General features: G+C 45.8%; 1 protein-coding gene across 2 annotated transcripts in view; it reads left to right on the forward strand.

The window, feature by feature from the left end:
- uqcc1 (ubiquinol-cytochrome c reductase complex assembly factor 1) overlaps positions 1-11,443 on the forward strand; it is a 185,901-nt gene extending 174,458 nt beyond the window's left edge. For both annotated transcript variants that reach the window (XM_072244118.1, XM_072244125.1), the window contains one exon: positions 10,978-11,443. In XM_072244118.1, the coding sequence (XP_072100219.1) occupies positions 10,978-11,112 (135 nt within the window). In that variant the 3' untranslated portion in view covers positions 11,113-11,443. The remainder of the gene's footprint in view (positions 1-10,977) is intronic.
- The last annotated feature ends 6,761 nt before the right edge of the window (positions 11,444-18,204 follow it).

Raw genomic sequence — 18,204 nt, forward strand, 5'->3', positions numbered from 1 at the left:
ACTGCCAACTTCTTTTTCCTCTCATCTTTTTTTCACAGTGTCAGTCAAAACTGAAGCAAACTCCTTCCAACCATAGTAATGTAGTGGAGTGCAGTAACCTGGTGCATATGGTGTCATCGGTTATCTGGACTCTGACGATTGCACTTGTTCCTCAATCACACTTTGTTTACTCATGCACAGGATTCAAGATTGTTTAATGTCATTTCCAGTACACAAGTTTAAAGGAGAGCTAAGTAAGTGTTACTCCAGATCTGATGCAGCACAAAATAAATGCAGTACATAAAGAACACAATAAATATATCTTATATACCTAGATTGTATGTCCATAAAGTGACACTAGGCACAGGAGTGTCTGTACATAAGGAGACTGACAGGAATGATAAAGTAGTGGTGGTTGTCAGGCCTGCTCAGGCAGGCTCCTTCTAGTCTCCCCGCAACTAACAGGAGTCACCTGCAGCCTATTTAAACCCAGCTCTCATCCACAGTCCTTGTTCACCCATCGAGCCAGCCAACCTCAACCAGTTGCTCCTAGTCTCCAGTTACCTTGTTGCCTTGTCATGTTAAGTATCCATCCCTTCTTGTTTTATGACCCCTTGTGGCTCATTATTTTGCAGTTTACTAGTAAGTATTGTTTACTGGTGGATCATCTCCACTGCTCTGCTTTTGGATCAAGCGTCCTCTACATTTCCTGACAGTGGTGGGTTCATGGGTGGAGGTGTTGATCAGCCTGACTGTTTTTGGTCTGGTTGTCCTGGTATGGATGCAACGTAGCCTCCTCCCCAACGGGAGTGAGACAGGCAGTCCATGAGCAGGGTGGGATCCTTTATAATGTTACTGCCCCTTTTCTGGCACCTTTCTGTATATGTGTCCTTGATGGCGGGTAGCCTGGTGCCAGTCATGCATTCTGCCCCTATCACATAACTGTTCTGAAGTTTGAACAAAAGAAATGCAGTTTCTATTGACAGTTGCAGACAGATACTGAACCAATAGAAACCTTGTGTATTTCTGAATCCCATTTTTTGCATATTGAAGTACCAATCATAGTACATATTTCAGCTACACACAAAAAGTGCGAGTGGAACGCAGCAGGCCAGGCAGCATCTATAGAAAGAAGTACGGTCGACGTTTCGGGCCAAGACCCTTCGAAGGACAAAGGGTCTCGGCCCAAAACGTGGACCGTACTTTTTCCTATAGCTGCTGCCTGGCATGCTGTGTTCCAGCAGCATTTTGTGTGTATTGCTTGAATTTCCAGCATCTGCAGATTTCCTCGTGTTTACATATTTCAGCTATTAATAGCCAATTAAATCTAAGTGTTAAAGGCCAATAATACTTGAGAATTAGTAAGATACCTGTCCAATAGTAAGTATTGCCTGAGAACCCTTTGTTTGCATCTGTATCTTGTCTGGGTATGCTTGGTGACCTTGGTTCCCAGGCTTGAACAGAAAAGCTGTACAAAGAGGAGTTAGGCTTTCAAGGGCCGTGCTCAGCCTGGGTAACTGCGCTATGTCTGGACACTGTCTCCGTCAGCTTATCATCTTGACTGTTGTCTGAGTGAATTCAACGCACAGAGTGTGTGTGCTCTGTTCTGTTAGCACACCATTTTTAACTCTTTCCTTGCTGCAACTTCCACACATACATTTCTATATCTCTGCTGCAGTTCAGGTCCAGTCTGTAAAGTGTGCGCTGGCCTGTACGGACAATTCATTATAGAATTTTGTTAAGGCCTGGGGATAATTGTGTTTAGCCTCGTTCGTAGAATTCTACCCTTCACCTCCCCCACCCCGCCCAACATTCAGGCGGTTACAACAAACTTAAACCAGAGAAATGGGCTATTTGGTACAACAGGTCATGTCTACGTTTATCCTCCGTCTGACACCAAGAATGATCGAAGGGCATAGAGGAGTTTGTACACGCCCTTTAGCCCACAAAGTTGTGCCCACCTTTTAACCAACTCTAAGATCAATCTAACCATTCCCTCCTACAAAGCCCTCTACTTTTCTGTCTCCAATGTGCCTGTTTAAGAGTTCCTTAAATTTTCCTATTGTATCTGCCTCTACCACCATCCACACTTCCATCACTCTCTGACATTCCTCCTGTATGTTCCTCCAATCACCTTAAATCCATGACCCCTTCTATTAACTATTTCTATTAACTATTTCCACCTTGGGTAAAAGGAGCTGGCTGTCCACCCGATCTATGCTCCTTTTCATCTTGTACACCTCTTATCAAGTCATCGCTTATCCTTCTTCGCTCCCAAGCTCGCTCACCGTTTCCTCATGGGACATGCTCTCTAATCGAACCAATATAAGTGGAGAAATGAAGCCAGTATAATCCGCCCTTCCTCCCATGATGCACCTGTGAGTTGGTGTTGGTTTACCATTGTCACATATACTGAGTTACCATGAGAGAGGTCGAGGCAGGTACATTATCGACATTTGAAGGGTACTTGGACAAGTAGATAGATAGGAAAGACTTTAGGCAGAGATTCCCAACCTGGGGTCCACAGACCCCTTGCTTAAATGTATTTGTCCATGCATAATAAAAGATTGGGCACCCCTGGTTTAAAGGGATATGGACTAAACATAGGGAAATGGGACTAGCTTAGATGGGCTGAAGGACATGTTTCCATACTATTTGACTCTATAAGAGAAGAAAAATTTGTTTTGCAAGCCATCCAGACAAATCGTTCCACACATCAGTACATTGAGATATAGAAAGAAAACAGAATGTGGAATATAGTGTCACAGTTCAAAGTTCAAGGTAAACTTGTTAACAAAGTACATATATGTCATGATATATATCCCTGGGATTCATTTTCTTATTGGCATACGGAGCAGATACAAAGAAACACAATTGAATCAATGACAAGATGGACAAACAACCACATTGTGCAAAGAAGACAAATACTAAAAAAATAAAGGAGGGAAGGGCGGCAGGGATTTTTTTTACACAGAGTGGTGGATGACTGGAATGTGCTACCTGGCGTGGTGGTGGAGGCTGGTACGTTAAGGACTCTTAAGAAATGTTTAGCTAGGCACATGTGTCATACTGGACCGACTGATGCAAAGACAAAAGTACCACAAAAACACTAACACACGTAATTCTTTTTCAAACCTTTATTCTTTACTCATAGCATGCTATGGGGGAAGTTACAGACTGATCTCCCAAAAGAGCCAGTCCAGACACTGCCCCCGAATTACACAATTCCCCACAATTTATAACATTGATCAGGTAGCAGGAAAGCTTACGATTACAAGTTTAGATAATATTAGAATCATTTCAATCACATGCTAAGATACAATTAGATGTAAAATAATTATTGGTCAGTTAATTATAATTATTTTAAGCCAAAGCTAGCCCATCAGTTCCTCATTCGGACCCTTCCCCTTTTCTCCTGAATATTCTAGCCCTTACACTATACTTCCCGTATTTAGCTATACCTTGAGCTGCTTCTGCAAGATCAGATAGTTTCTTATTTGAGCCACTGCCTATCTTTAGAGAACCATGACTAGTACGTCACCGGTTGCTGGGTAAAGCTTCTTTTTGACTGTCTAAAACAGTAAGCTAAGGCACCCACAAGGTGATTGATCATAATTAATCATTGTTCTTAGTCTATAATCCTATTTACCTACTCCTTCACCCCATCATTCCCCCCTTTTATCATACCATGAGCAGAGTGCCATCAGTCTTTCCGTGAAAAGTCGGCAGCCAGCATTTAGGCAGGTCATTATCACACAGCAAGCAATAATTATAACAATGAGAATAATCAGCCCATGCAGTAAATAAGATCCCCATGATCCTCCCTGCAACCATCCTAATCAGCCATCCCCTTTCTCCGAACCTTGCCTGAAATCATCCAGTTGTTTCTTAATAGACTGAATGGCATGGGTCATGTTGTATGATTCGTCAGTAACATGGGTGATACATTTGTCTCCGACTATAGCGCATACCCCTCCCTGTTGGGCCAACTGATAATCCACAGCATACCTGGTCTGCTGGGCGTAGAGTCGCAACTCCACCAGTTCTCTGTTAACAGCCTCCAGACTTTCCATCGTACTGTTTCCCAATGCCGCCTGCCTGCAAATGAGATAGTTGCAGTTCTTTGCAGCTATGGTTCCTGCTGAACCCCCTAGAGAGAGAGTGCTCAGAAACCTATAGCCCAGAGTAACAGGATTCCACCAGTCAGCACAGAATTCCTTACTCACGGCTCGAGTTGTCAGTCACCATCGAACATGGGCAACCTGAGGGCTGGGAACAGAAAGTGGTCCAATCGTTCCTACTGCAAGAAGGTTAGGCAGAGTGATGGTAACTATAGAATAGGTACCATTGAACAATAATACATATCCTGTCTTGGCCTGGTAGCAGGTATTTTTGTATCTCACTATGTTATCATACCACAGGTGCTCCTGTGGATACAGGGAGGAGTATTCAGAAGTCCCTGAACCTGCTGACACATGAGTCCCATTGCAATATCCACATACATACTGAATTCCCTTAAAGACGGGCATGCATTGTTCGTGGATACATTTGCAAGAGAATATTCCCTGGTCAATTGTACATCGGCGGTCTGGACAATGTTTCTTCAGGCAAGGTATCTCCGCGGGAACCCTGACAAGGACGCACCCCTCCCCCTTCTCCTGCAAAACAGAAGGGATAATCCCCGTCGCCCTCGCCGGTAGTCTCACCACCCACTCTCTTGAGGCACTTTCCCATAGCCCCCCTTTTACGCTTTCCGCTTATCCCCTTACATTCTGCTCCTGATCTATCCTCCACTATTGTCATGTTCTGCCCAATTTAGCCCTGATGGGTTAGCAACAAACAATACTTCTACAGATTTTACCAAAGGATAACATGCAGTACGGTTACCATGCAAACGCATATGAGTCTTATAAAATAAATTGTCCTCCAGGCTTAATACCGCGGAGGTAGTTATGATAGTGAAAAGTCCAGTAATAGTCTTTAGTCCACCTGCAGAGTCCATCATTTGCAAACCCTTAGGTGGATCCAGCAGTTGAGCCCTCGAACCTTAACGGCTGTCAGTGTTTGCAGAGGTATCTGAAATGGCCCTTTCCACCAGGGTCCAAGCTTGGAGCGCTCCCAATCCCTGATCAGTACCGAGTCTCCAATTTTCAACTCCGGCCCCTCCGTTCCCTGACCTCCAGGCTCCTTAAGGGTATTCTGTGCCTGGGAGTGAAGAAACCTTAGAGAGAAAGTTAGTTGGCGAAAGTACTTCTGCAATTCATCCCCCATGACACTTAGATCAATTTGGGTGGGAGGCTGCATGTCAGCATCCCATGAGGTCCTTCCAGGATGCCCATAAACAATTTCAGCTGCAGATACCCCTGTAGTGGAGTGTGGGGTAATTCTCATATGGTATCAAGCCAGCGAAGGACCTTCAGCCAACTCAGTCCGGTTTCAGACATTAACTTAGCTTGTTTATCAGGGTGCCGTTGGCCCGTTCCACTATTCCTGCAGCCTTTGGGTGGTCAGCACAATGAAACTGCTGTTCGAAGCGCAGCACCTCACATAGTTCTTTATTTATATTTCCTACAAAGTGGGGGCCGTTATCCGAATTTATTTGTCTGGGCAATCCGAATCTCGGTATAATCTCTGTAAGCAACAGCCTTACCAGCGTAGAAGCTTTATTATTGGTGGTCGGAAAGGCTTCAATCCATTTACTGAACACATCTACAATCACTAAACAATGCTTATAACAGTACACATGCGGTAGTTTGATAAAATCAAGCTGAATATATTCAAAAGGGCCACTTGGCAAAGGGGGTTTTCCCTGGGGCACACTTTACTCCCTTTCCCGCAAATCAAACAGGCTTTTATTTTTGCCGCAGCAGCTTCCTCCAGCCTGGGGGGTGCCACCATGTGCGGAACAAAATATTACTCATTCCCCCCTTGCCAAGGTGGGTGTCCGCATGCAAGCACTCGAGCAACATAGCCAGCAATGCATTAGGAATACAAACTTGGCCAAATGGGGTATGCCAGAGGCCTGTGGACAGCGAATGCACACATCCGTTTGTCTTCCGAAGTTGTTTTTCTGAATCAGGGGCGTCCCCCTGGAGTTTTTGAACTGTAGCCCTGTCTGGAGTGCCCGACGCTCGTGGTGTTTTAGTCAGGATGAAGGCCAATTGTTCTGCAGTTAAGGCTATAGCGGTCGCCTCCTGCGCAGCCTGCTTGGCAGCCAAATCGGCCCTGTTATTTCCTTTAGTCACTGCAGATTCATCTTTTAGATGAGCCGAACATTTAATAATGGCTAATTTTTCGGGGAGGAGTATGGCCTGAAGGAGGTTCCTTACACACATAGCATTCTGGATGGGGGTCCCGGGGGAGGTGAGGAAATGGTTCCGTAGCAGACGGTCATGAGGAGGCTCAGTCAACTCAACAAGTGTCGTCTCTAAAAATGCAGCAGGGTTGATGGTATCACAGTATGCAAAGGTGAGGAGTGGGTTATGAAGTAATGCTATTTCATAACGGCATAGTCTGGCCTGAGTCAGATGTTGGGTTTGGTGGGTGGTCAGCAGCGCTACAATGGTGTGGGACGAATACACTGTAACTGGCTGTTGGAGGGTGATGTTGGAAGCAGCCGTGACTAGGGAGTAAATGGCCAGGAGCATCTGCGAGCAGGAGAGTAATCCCTGTGCTACGGGGTCTAACTTAGTGGAATAATAGGCAACAGGCCTGCGTCTATCCCCATGGGTCTGAGTGAGCACTGCAGTGGCGCAGCCATCTAAAACATTCTCAAAAAGCTGGAACGGACAGTCATAGAGTGGGCGGCCGAGAACAGGCACTCTCGAGAGGGATTTCTTCAATTCCTCAAAGGCTCCTTTCTGTTACTCGGTTAGCTCTAGGGGTCCCATAAGTGAACTGGAAGCCAGAGGGCTCAAATGTTTTGCATACAGAGCAACATTGGGAATCCACTGTCTGCAAAAGTTTACCAGCCCAAGGAAAGCACGCATGGCTTTCGGCATAGATGGCAGGGAGGTTGCAAGGATTGGGGTCACCGTTTCTGGGGTGAGCTGCCTTCCGGTTGCACTCAAAAGGGTTCCCAGAAATCTCACTTGCCTTTGGGCTCTCTTTACTTTTTGGGGCGGGATCACGTATCCCTGTGAATGTAGAGCATTCAGAAGCGTATTGGTGTCCTGCACGTTTGAGGCTTCTGATGGGCTAGCCAGTAGGTGGTCATCTATGTACTGTATTACCGTAGAGCCCCCGGGAAATTGTAAATCTCTAGGCTGCCTATGCAATATCTGCGAGAAAATGGTCGGGGAGTGCATGAACCCTTGGGGTAACCTAGTCCAAGTGTACTGCTGGTCTTGAAAGGTAAATGCAAAAAGGTGCTGTCACTCAGGAGCAAGGAGTATTGCAAAAAAAAACGCATGCTGCAGATCTATTATAGTAAAAACTTGGGAGTCCGGTGGAATGTTGCTTAAAGTTGTAGGGACCACCGGATGTATAGGCTGCACAATTTCATGCTTTACTCTGGTTGGCTTGGAATCCCTGCATGACTCCAAAAATGCTCAACTGCCCTTTTCATGGCCTGCTTATTCCTATCGGGCCAGTCCATATCAGTTCTAATAGCCTTGGGCACATCCTCGGGAAGGCACTGCAATATCATCGAATTAAACTGGGGCGAAGTATTGCCGGCATTATAGGCGGCATCTCCAGCATAGGTTGCATAAAGGGAGCAGACCTTTCCCAAAAATCGCAGCCGTTTTCTCCCGCCTTTGGGCGGCACTCAAGGACCTTAGTGATGTCTACGGGACGCTGCAAAGCCTTCTTTATTTTATTCACCTGGTCTGTGAGTGGGGTTGCGGCGGAAAAGGACTCCCAATTGGCATGATCCCCTATAGCTTCTCTCCATTTCTCCTGCTCACTGGTTGTAAGAGCCATGCAGCACAAACTAAAAAGATCCTGGGGAGCCGCCTGAAACATTTGGATTGAACCAATCGTATAATCGATAAATCCCTAGGGATTATTTTTCCTGTTTGAGGCCCGATTCATGATCATACACATTTCTTGGGGCTTCCAAGGACCATAAACCTGCACAGTAGCTGCCTGGTTCGGCTGCCCTACCCTAGGGTTGGGAACGGTCCTGCTGGGAAATTGCCCGGGGATCCCTCTCCCTCTGGGTCTCCAGTCTTCGGAATCATCATTTTCAATACTAGAGTCATAATCAGTATCCGTTTCAGGGTCCGTCAGGGGGCCTTCTCCCACCAAAAGGTTTTGTCTCCTCCTAGTCTGGCGCCTATTACTCCCCCTTCGCCGAAATTATCCCCTGGTTCGGCTTGGGGACGGTGTATTCGGAGGTGCCTGGAGTTGGGCAGCAGTAACATTATATGGGGGTGGCGGCGCCTTGGGTTGGGGTTGAATGCTGGCAACGGGAATGTGCCATACCTCCTCCTCCTCAGTCTCACTTTCATTAAAGGGCAGGAGCAGTCCAGACAGGTCAAGAGGTACCTCAGTTTTACTTTTGCTGGCTTCATCATTATCCTTCCGTCTATCCTTAACCCCCCTATCTCTTGTCTCCCTATCCTGTTTTTCCTTATTCTTACCGTGATCCTCACACAGTCCTTTTAATATCTCCCACGGTTTCAAATTTCCTTCATTGTCACATACACTAATCCCTCTGCGACGTGCATTATGCTCCCAACTACTTTGCTTAGATCTGTTATTTAATTCTTCGGCCGTTTTTCTCCAATTGGACATTAAAACCTTCCATTTTTGTCCGGTATTACACTTTCAAATTGCTTCTTCTACCTTTAGACACTTATCTAAATCCTATGATCCACCCAGAGGCCAAATTACACTCCCCAGTTTCTTATTTAGGCATGCTGATAACCTTCAGTAATCATTCTCTCTCTCTGGGTCATCTTTACATAGTTTAAACAATGGCGTGTTATTTACAGACTTATCTAATGTTAGCCCCATGCTCCCTAATCGGGTGGGTCCTGACCTTCGCGTGGGGGATTTCCCCTCTTAACAACCGGTCTAAGGCTGGTTGCTGATACTTAAGAGTGCGGCTTTACCACCTTATAATTTATAACCCGCACTCCCTGTTAATGTTGTGCCATGTCTCTCTGCATCCACTTCAAGGTCCTGAACTTCGCATGGGGGATTTCCCCTCTTAACAACCAGTCTAAGGCAGGGTGCTGAGACAGGCAAATTGTCACAAGTATACCCCAAAACGTATTTATAGCATCCGGATAGATTGCAGAGGAGAGCCACTTCCCCTGTGTTTGGCCAAACGTCTGCTTTGCCCTGTGCTAGTCAATTTACTGCACTACACGCCCCGACCCCCCACACCAATTAGAATGGTTACCAGCTCCAAAATGTAATAGGTTACTGCCACTAACCCGCTGACCAATTTGCTGTAACACACTCAAAGAAAATAATACATCACTACCAATGATCTGCTACCCAATTTGTTAGCACCGGCAGGCTTTAATATTCTCAATACTTCATCGGAGACTCTAACCCCTTACCTTATACCTCGTCAGTGACTCTAAGCTCTCTTTTAACCTGTGGTACTCGGACGATCCTCAGGTTTCGAAAGGAGTCCGTCAGAGGATTACCCGCCAGACGAGGGGATCGTCAAGGTGGGCAATTAATGAGAGAGGTCAAGGTAAATCTTACCTTGTGGGCCCACCTGTCTCAGGTCACTGCCACCGAGTTGACCACTGAAACCGTCTCACGAGACCCTCGACTTGGATTCCTGGCTGGCTCGCCAAATTGTCGTACTGGACCGACTGATGCAAAGACAAAAGTACCACAAAAACACTAACACACGTAATTCTTTTTCAAACCTTTATTCTTTACTCATAGCATGCTATGGGGGAAGTTACAGACTGATCTCCCAAAAGAGCCAGTCCAGACACTGCCCCCGAATTACACAATTCCCCACAATTTATAACATTGATCAGGTAGCAGGAAATCTTACGATTATAAGTTTAGATAATAGTAGAGTCATTTCAATCACATGCTAAGATACAATTAAATGTAAAATAATTATTGGTCAGTTAATTATAATTATTTTAAGCCAAAGCTAGCCCATCAGTTCCACATTCGGACCCTTCCCCTTTTCTCCTGAATATTCTAGCCCTTACACTATACTTCCCGTATTTAGCTATACCTTGAGCTGCTTCTGCAAGATCAGATAGTTCCTTATTTGAGCCACTGCCTATCTTTAGAGAACCATGACTAGTACGTCACCGGTTGCTGGGTAAAGCTTCTTTTTGACTGTCTAAAACAGTAAGCTAAGGCGCCCACAAGGTGATTGATCATTAATTAATCATTGTTCTTAGTCTATAATCCTATTTACCTACTCCTTCACCCCATCACATGAATGTGAGGAAAATGGAAGGATATGCACATTGTGTATGCAGAGGGGATTAGTTTTTTGGCCATTTGGTGATTAATTTATTTGGTTTGGCACAACATTGTGGGCTGAAGGGCCTGTTCTTATGCTTACAGACAGCAGAAGGAATCACAGGCATTCTAAAACATTCCACTATCTGCTATTCCACTGTGCAATCCCACACATTTTAAACATGTCCTTCTCTGCCTTTCCCATCCATGCACCTTTCTAAATGTATGTTAAACACTGTAATTGTACCCTTCTTTGTGTCTTCCTCTGGCACATCTCTACATTTTACCTCTCTCAGCCAGAGGGTGGTGAATCTGTGCAATTCTTTGCTACGGTTGGCTGTGGGGAGACCAAATCATTGGGTATATTTAAAGCAGAGTTTGATAGGTTCTTGATTAGTAAGGGAGAAGGCAAGCAAATGGAGCTGAGAGGGATAATAAGTAAGTCGAAATGGAATGATGGAAGTACTCGATGGGCTGAATGGCCTGATTCTGCTCCTATGTCTTATGGTCTCTCACTGTAAACCACTGTCAGTAAAATGATAATAATAAACCTGATTCTGATTCTGTCAGTGTGACTGACCTTCTGCTCTCCCTCCTCAGATCCAGTACCTGGACTCGATGAATGGAGAGGATCTGCTGCTGACTGGAGAGGTGAAGTGGAGGCCTCTGCTCGAGGACAATCCCCAGAGTATCCTGAAGCCAGACCCACCTGCCTACAATGACGAGGGCCTCTGACTCGAGTGCGCCTTCCTGTCAGGCACCAAAGCGTTCAGTGACAATCGTAACCTGTGACTAAGCCAACTCGACTTCTCAATCCGGTTTCAAACAGAATTGTATTTATTCCTGGGTTTTTCCCCTGCCCCCTAACCCAATCCACTGGTTCGGTTCTACTCCTGGGTTCTGTGTCCCCTACTAGAAATGTCCCCCTCTTGAAGTGGGTGAGACAGGTACTGCTCCTACCCTGCATTGTTTCCTGGTTTACTAAAGGGATCTTCCTCAAACAACAGGAATTCTGCAGATGCTGGAAATTCAAGCAACACACATCAAATTTGCTGGTGAACGCAGCAGGCCAGGCAGCATCTGTAGGAAGAGGTGCAGTCGACGTTTCAGGCCGAAGGGTCTCGGCCTGAAACGTCGACTGCACCTCTTCCTACAGATGCTGCCTGGCCTGCTGCGTTCACCAGCAACTTTGATGTGTGTTGCTTGATCTTCCTCAAAGACTTGATCCGAGCCGAACCAAGCTAAAGCTGGACTCTGGGCAGCCTAGCGCACACGGTTTAAAAGGAGAAGGTATGTCTTGCGTTTCAGGCAATGTGGGAAACTGACTGAGCTGAAATCTTATGATTAATCCTTTCTGTCGGTTATCTAACGATGTGGCTTCTGTTAAGCTAAATGAGCAGGTTCAAACTTGTAGAAAAGTGTGGCGTGCAGGCAAGGTGAACAGAAAATAAAGCACACATTACTGATGCAAAATGCTGCTGTTGAACAAAGCTTGTAAACTGATCTGTTGTCTTCATTTTAGACTGGAAAACCTCAATAAAATCCTTAATCGCAAGAACAAACTGTAAAGCAGGGTGCTGCGTATGAGAAATACACTGTTTCAATAAAAAACCAAAGTTTCCTCTGCACACAAACTAACTAGTTATGTCAAAAATTGGCTGAAAAGTGGTGTAGAATGGGTCTACATAATGCAAAACTTTTTTTCTTAGCAGGATTGGTAGCCAAAGTCATTAAGGGAGCCGAAGGCTGAGAGTGCCCCATGTGCCCTCTCACCCTCAGCTCAGCTTCTCCCAGGAGAGTTCATGTTTGTTCTTCTTCTTCAGCCCATCACATCTACTGGGACATAGACTGCCAATAGCAGCTCGCCAGAGTCCTCTGTCCCTGTGGCTTCTGGTTTCACCACACAACTTCATATGCCTTCAGGCGAAGGTCCTTCCCCTCCCAGGGAAGAGGTCTTTGGAGCTCCTGTCAGCGTTTCTGTAGCTCTGGGTTTTTACTGGATGGGGTTGCTAGCTCCACACTCAACCCTCCTCCTTTCGCAATTGGGAGAGTTTATTTTTGTTTTTGAAATATACTTGGGATGGACTTCTCAGTAATTGAATAACTTGGATTGCAAGTATAGGGAACCCTGGTTTTGAACTCACTGGGACCTCGTCCCCTGTTGTTTAGCCTGGGACCGTAAGATACCCAGTTTCCGTGTGTGGCCCCGAGGAGGCACTGCAGGAGTCTTGGTGGTGGAGAGGCTCTGTACTGGCAGGAGGAGGCTTACACACTCAGCTCCTCTTTTCACCCTCTATTAAGAAGGTAGCCAGCGGCAATAGCTGTAAGCAGAGAGTAGCAAGCCAACAGCACTATGCAGCATGCACTAACTACAAACATTACTACACTACTGCACTAATGCACTAGACGCTTCATACGCACCCTGTGAGCAAATACTCCCACCCAAACTACAGGAGATCTCGGAGCAGCAGTGGGCCCCAGAGACGTGGCGTGCAGGCCCACCACTGTGTGGACACGCCCTGGTACCCATCAACCACTGTCCCAGCTATGGGCAAATAGCCCCACTGTCTTGTGGTAAGTCTGTTGAGACAAGGCTAAGGGAGCATACCCTGACAGAAAAGCAACGCGCTGGCGGCGTGCAATAGGCGGGCCTTAACAGATCAAGGACCCGGCAGCCTCCTGCAGCCGAGATGTGGGACCGGTTGTCCTGGGATCACCCTTGCCACCGGGATTTTCCTTGCACAGGTCTCCACCTCTGATCTGCAGGAGTATTGAGGCCATGATCACCCAGTGTCAGCTGCAGAGGCTGGGGCACGTGATAAGGATGCCCCCATGTTCGGCTACCCTGCAGAGTGTTATATGGCCAGCTGCATCATGGTCGACGCTCAGCTGGAGGGCCGAAGAAGCGCTATAAGGATCAGATGAAGAATGCTTTAAGGAAGTGCAAGATCAGACCTGAGAACCTGGAGGATGTTGCTGCTGACCGTACCACTTGGCGATAGCTGTGTAGGGATGGGGTTCATATTCTGGAGATGGAAAGAACAACCAGAAGACAGCAGAAGAGAACCAGGAGAAATGCAGCCATGGTTGCCACCACTCCCACATATACATGTCCCACCTGCAATAGAGCTTGTGGGTCCAGGGTAGGACTGTGTAGTCATCAAAGATCTCACAGTTAAAGGAGTGGAGATCATCGAATTTTGATGGACAACTGAAGGAGAGAGATCTCATCACTGCTGCCCCACCATTCCTCCCTCTGTTACACTTGAACAATGTCCTGTGCACTCTTGCTGAGAGACTGAGTTCCCCACTAAATTGGAACCCTGGTGAAAAAAAATTCAGACTGCAAGTGACGGTACAGGAAAACATTGGCCTGGCAACACAACGGTGTCTATTTGTATCAGGAGTAGAGAGCAGGAGGCTGCCAGTTCTCTTCCTTGGTGTGGTTTCTGAGCCTGAAAATCAGGGCTTTTTATATAACAATATATAAGTCAATTTCTATCAAGTTCCTTCAGTTTGTACTGAAAAGGGTCAGTCAGCTTGTTTCCCAGTGCAGTGGGGTTTCATTATTGCACTGTATTGGGTAATATTTCTATAAACATTCAGTTGCTATGCAGATCGTACTGTGTCCTGTGGTAATTAACTTACCTGTGAGCGTCATCGTCTGCACCACAGCCCCTGCACTCCACTCACTGGTGGTGTGGTCCAAAATGAAGGATTTAATAATAACTGTTCTCAGCAGGAAAAGTGGATTATTTGTCAATTTTGGTGGCAAAAAAATGTACTTGAAGGAAGAATAAAATGTGTACTTTGAGTAGTTTCCTATTGTGTACCTCTGTGTTGCTCACAGCTCAGAGTAAAGCTCTCTTATGAGCACAAGGTTGAGAGTCTGAGATCCTCGCAAGAGACTGGAGATGAAAGATTAGCTTTACTTGTCACACATACATCAAAACAAATCCTCGTTTGATGCGAGGATGTATCTGAGGCAGACCACAAGTGTCAACATGCTTCCAGCACCAGCATAGTGCACCCACAACTTGCTGAACCTAACCCGTACTGCTGGGATAGTCCTAGAGAGTAACACACACAAAATGCTGGAGGAACTCAGCAGGTCGGGCAGTACCTTTGGAGAAGAATAAAGACTCAATGTTTCGGGCTGAGACGCTCCATCAGGACTGGAAAAGAAGCCAGAATCAGAAGATGGGAGCGGGGGAAGGAGAACAAGATAAAGAGTACTGTGTCTCTTGGAAAGACGTAATTGTTGGATGCATCCCCATCTGCTCTGTCTGTGGATATAATAGGTCCCAGTGCCCCTTTTGAAACAGCAGTGGGTTGCTGCCAATGGCTACTCCTTAACCATTGCCACAGTAGATCACCAAAGCTGTATACTATACAAAAGGTAGATTGTGAATGTTAGTACAATGTATTCCGATCAAGTTCGAGTTTAAAATCAGATCTATTACCACAATTTTATATGAAGTTTTATATCGTGCAAGGGCATGAAATTACTAAAAATTAAAACAAGTAACTAAAACAGAAAAAAAAGGAATAATGAGGTAGTGTTCATGGGTTCATGGACCATTCAGAACTCTGATGGTGGAGAGGGTTGTGCCCTTGACAATGTTGCTATAGGCACACAAGCACTGGGTATTTTCTCTGAGGATCGTCACCTTGTCATGGTGGAGAGGGTCAGAGCCGTCTCTATTTCCTGAGGAGACTGAGGTCTAACATTTGCCGAACGATACTGAGGATGTTCTACAAGTCTGTGGTGGCTAGTGCTATCATGTTTGCTGTTGTGTGCTGAGGCAGCAAGCTGAAGGTAGCAGACAACAACAGAATCAACAAACTCATTCGTAAGGCCAGTGATGTTGTGGGGATGGAACTGGACTCTCTGACGGTGGTGTCTGAAAAGAGGATGCGGTCCAAGTTGCATGCCATCTTGGACAATGTCTCCCATACACTACATAATGTACTGGTTGGGCACAGGAGTACATCCAGCCAGAGACTCATTCCACCGAGATGCAATACTGAGCATCATAGGAAGTCATTCCTGCCTGTGGCCATCAAACTTTACAACTCCTCCCTTGGAGGGTCAGACACCCTGAGCCAATAAGCTGGTCCTGGACTTATTTTCTGACATAATTTACATATTACTATTTAATTATTTATGGTTTTATATTGCTATATTTATACTCTAGGTTGGTGCAACTGTAACAAAAACCAATTTCCCTCGGGATCAATAAAGTATGACTATGACTATGAGTTCCTGAGATCCCAAGAGTGATGCTGTCTGGATCTTAGCTCCTGGTAGGATCACCCCTGGTGGTGAGGTGAAGGGAGGGGGGATTCCAGATAAAGAGCAGTCTAACCAGGACCTTAACAGTGGAGCAGGCAGAAGATAATGACACATCACAACAGCAATGAAGGCGGAGAAAGGCTGCAGCAGTGAGGGGTCCCCAGTCAACTTGCATTCCATGCCACTGGACCTTAAATCCGATCTCTCAAGAACTGTGTGATGACTGCCTGTGCATCTGCCTCCCCACGTGAAACAAAGTCACACACAGGCATTCACCATTAACAGAATAACCCCATAGGAGAACATCATACTCAACTTGAGTGATCACACTACCAACTACACAGGCTATACATGCCATGAAAATGAGCACCACGGTGTGTTACATAACAAGATGAGGACAAACATGAATTAGCATAACTTATACATAATGTGTACATGTGCAAAATGAGCAATGACACTAGTACAAGAGAGAGAGAAAAAACAGACTGTCCAAGGTAGTGTAGGGTTTTTCAGGTTGGTTCAAAAACCTGAAGGCAGTGGGGAGTGAGGTGTGTGTCTTCAGGCTCAAGTACTTCCTGCCTGAGGGCAGCATCAAGAGGAGGGAATGGTCCCGTTGGTGGGGTCCCTGAAGATGGTTTCACCTTCCTGAGGCACTTCCTCTCATGGATGTCCTCGATGGGGAGAGCTGTACTTATAAGACCATAAGATATAGGAGCAGAAGTAGGCCGTTCAGCCCATCGAGTCTGCTCTGCTATCCAATCATGAGCTGATCCAATTTTCCAGTCACCCCACTCCCCTGCCTTCTCCCCGTACCCTTTGATGCCCTGACTAATCGAGAACCTATCTACCTCTGCCTTAAATGCACCCAATGACTTGGCCTCCACAGATTTACCACCCTCTGGCTGAAGTAATTTCTCCGCATCTCTGTTCTCAATGGTCATCCTTCAATCCTGAAGTTGTACCCTCTTGTCCTGGACTCCCCTACCATGGGAAATAACTTTGCCATATCTAATCTGTTCAGGCCTTTTAACATTCGGAATGTTTCTATGAGATCCCCCCTCATTCTCCTGAACTCCAGGGAATACAGCCCAAGAGTTGCCAGACGTTCCTCATGTGGCAACCCTTTCATTCCTGGGATCATTCTCGTGAATCTTCTCTGAACCCTCTCCAAAGTCAGTATATCCTTTCTAAAATAAGGAGCCCAAAACTGTACACAATACTCCGTGTGGTTTCACGAGTGCCTTATGGAGCCTCAACATCACATCCCTGCTCTTATATTCTGTACCTCTAGAAGTGAATGCTAACATTGCACTCGCCTTCTTCATAACCAACTCAACCTGGAGGTTAACCTTTAGGGTATTTTGCACAAGGTCTCCCAAGTCCCTTTGCATCTCTGCATTTTGAATTCTCTCCCCATCTAAATAATAGTCTGCTCATTTATTTCTTCCACCAAAGTCCATGACCATACACTTTACCACATTGTATTTCATTTGCCACTTTGCCCATTCCCCTAACCTATCTAAGTCTCTCTGCAGGCTCTCTTGTTTCTTCAACACTACCTGCCCCTCCACCTATCTTTGTATCATCGGCAAATTTAGCCACAAATCTATTAATCCCATAGTTCAAATCATTGACGTACATCGTAAAAAGCAGCGGTCCCTACACCCACCCCTGTGGAATTCCAATGGTAACCAGCAGCCGGCCAGGATAGGATTCCTTTATTCCCACTCTCTGTTTTCTGCTGATCAGCCAATGCTCCACCCATGCTAGTAACTCCCCTGTAATTCTATGGGCTGTTATCTTGCTAAGCAGCCTCTTGTGTGGCACCTTGTCAAAGAGCTTCTGAAAATCCAAGCACACCACATCTACTGCATCTGCTTTGTCCAGCCTGCTTGTAATTTCCTCAAAGAATTGCAGTAGGTTTGTCAGGCAGGATTTTCCTTTCAGGAAACCATGCTGGCTTTAGCCTATCTAGTCATGTGCCTCCAGGTACTCTGCAATCTCATTCCTAACAATCGATTCCAATAACTTCCCAACCACTGATGTCAGGCTAGCTGGTCTATAGTTTCCTTTCTGCTGCCTCCCACTCTTCTTAAATAGAGTAACATTTGCAGTTTTCCAGTCATCCAGTACAATGCCAGAATCTATTGATTCTTGAAAGATCGTTGTTAATGCCTCTGCAATCTCTCCAGCTACTTCCTTCAGAACCCGAGGGTGCATTCCATCAGGTCCAGGAGATATATCCACCTCAGACCATTAAGCTTCCTGAGCACCTTCTCAGTCGTAGTTTTCACTGCACAAACTTCACTTCCCTAACACTCTTGAATGTCTGGTATACAACAGATGTCTTCCACTGTGGACTGATGCAAAATACACATTCAGTTCCTCTGCCATCTCTGCATCTCTCATTACAATATCTCCAGTGTTATTTTCTATTGGTCCTTTATCTACCCTCAACTTTCTTTTACCCTTTATGTACTTAAAAAAAAACTTTTAGTATCTTCTTTGATATTAGTTGTCAACCTCTTTTC

This window comes from Mobula birostris, chromosome 2, assembly GCF_030028105.1.
Source record: "Mobula birostris isolate sMobBir1 chromosome 2, sMobBir1.hap1, whole genome shotgun sequence".
Classification (NCBI taxonomy): Eukaryota; Metazoa; Chordata; class Chondrichthyes; order Myliobatiformes; family Myliobatidae; genus Mobula; species Mobula birostris.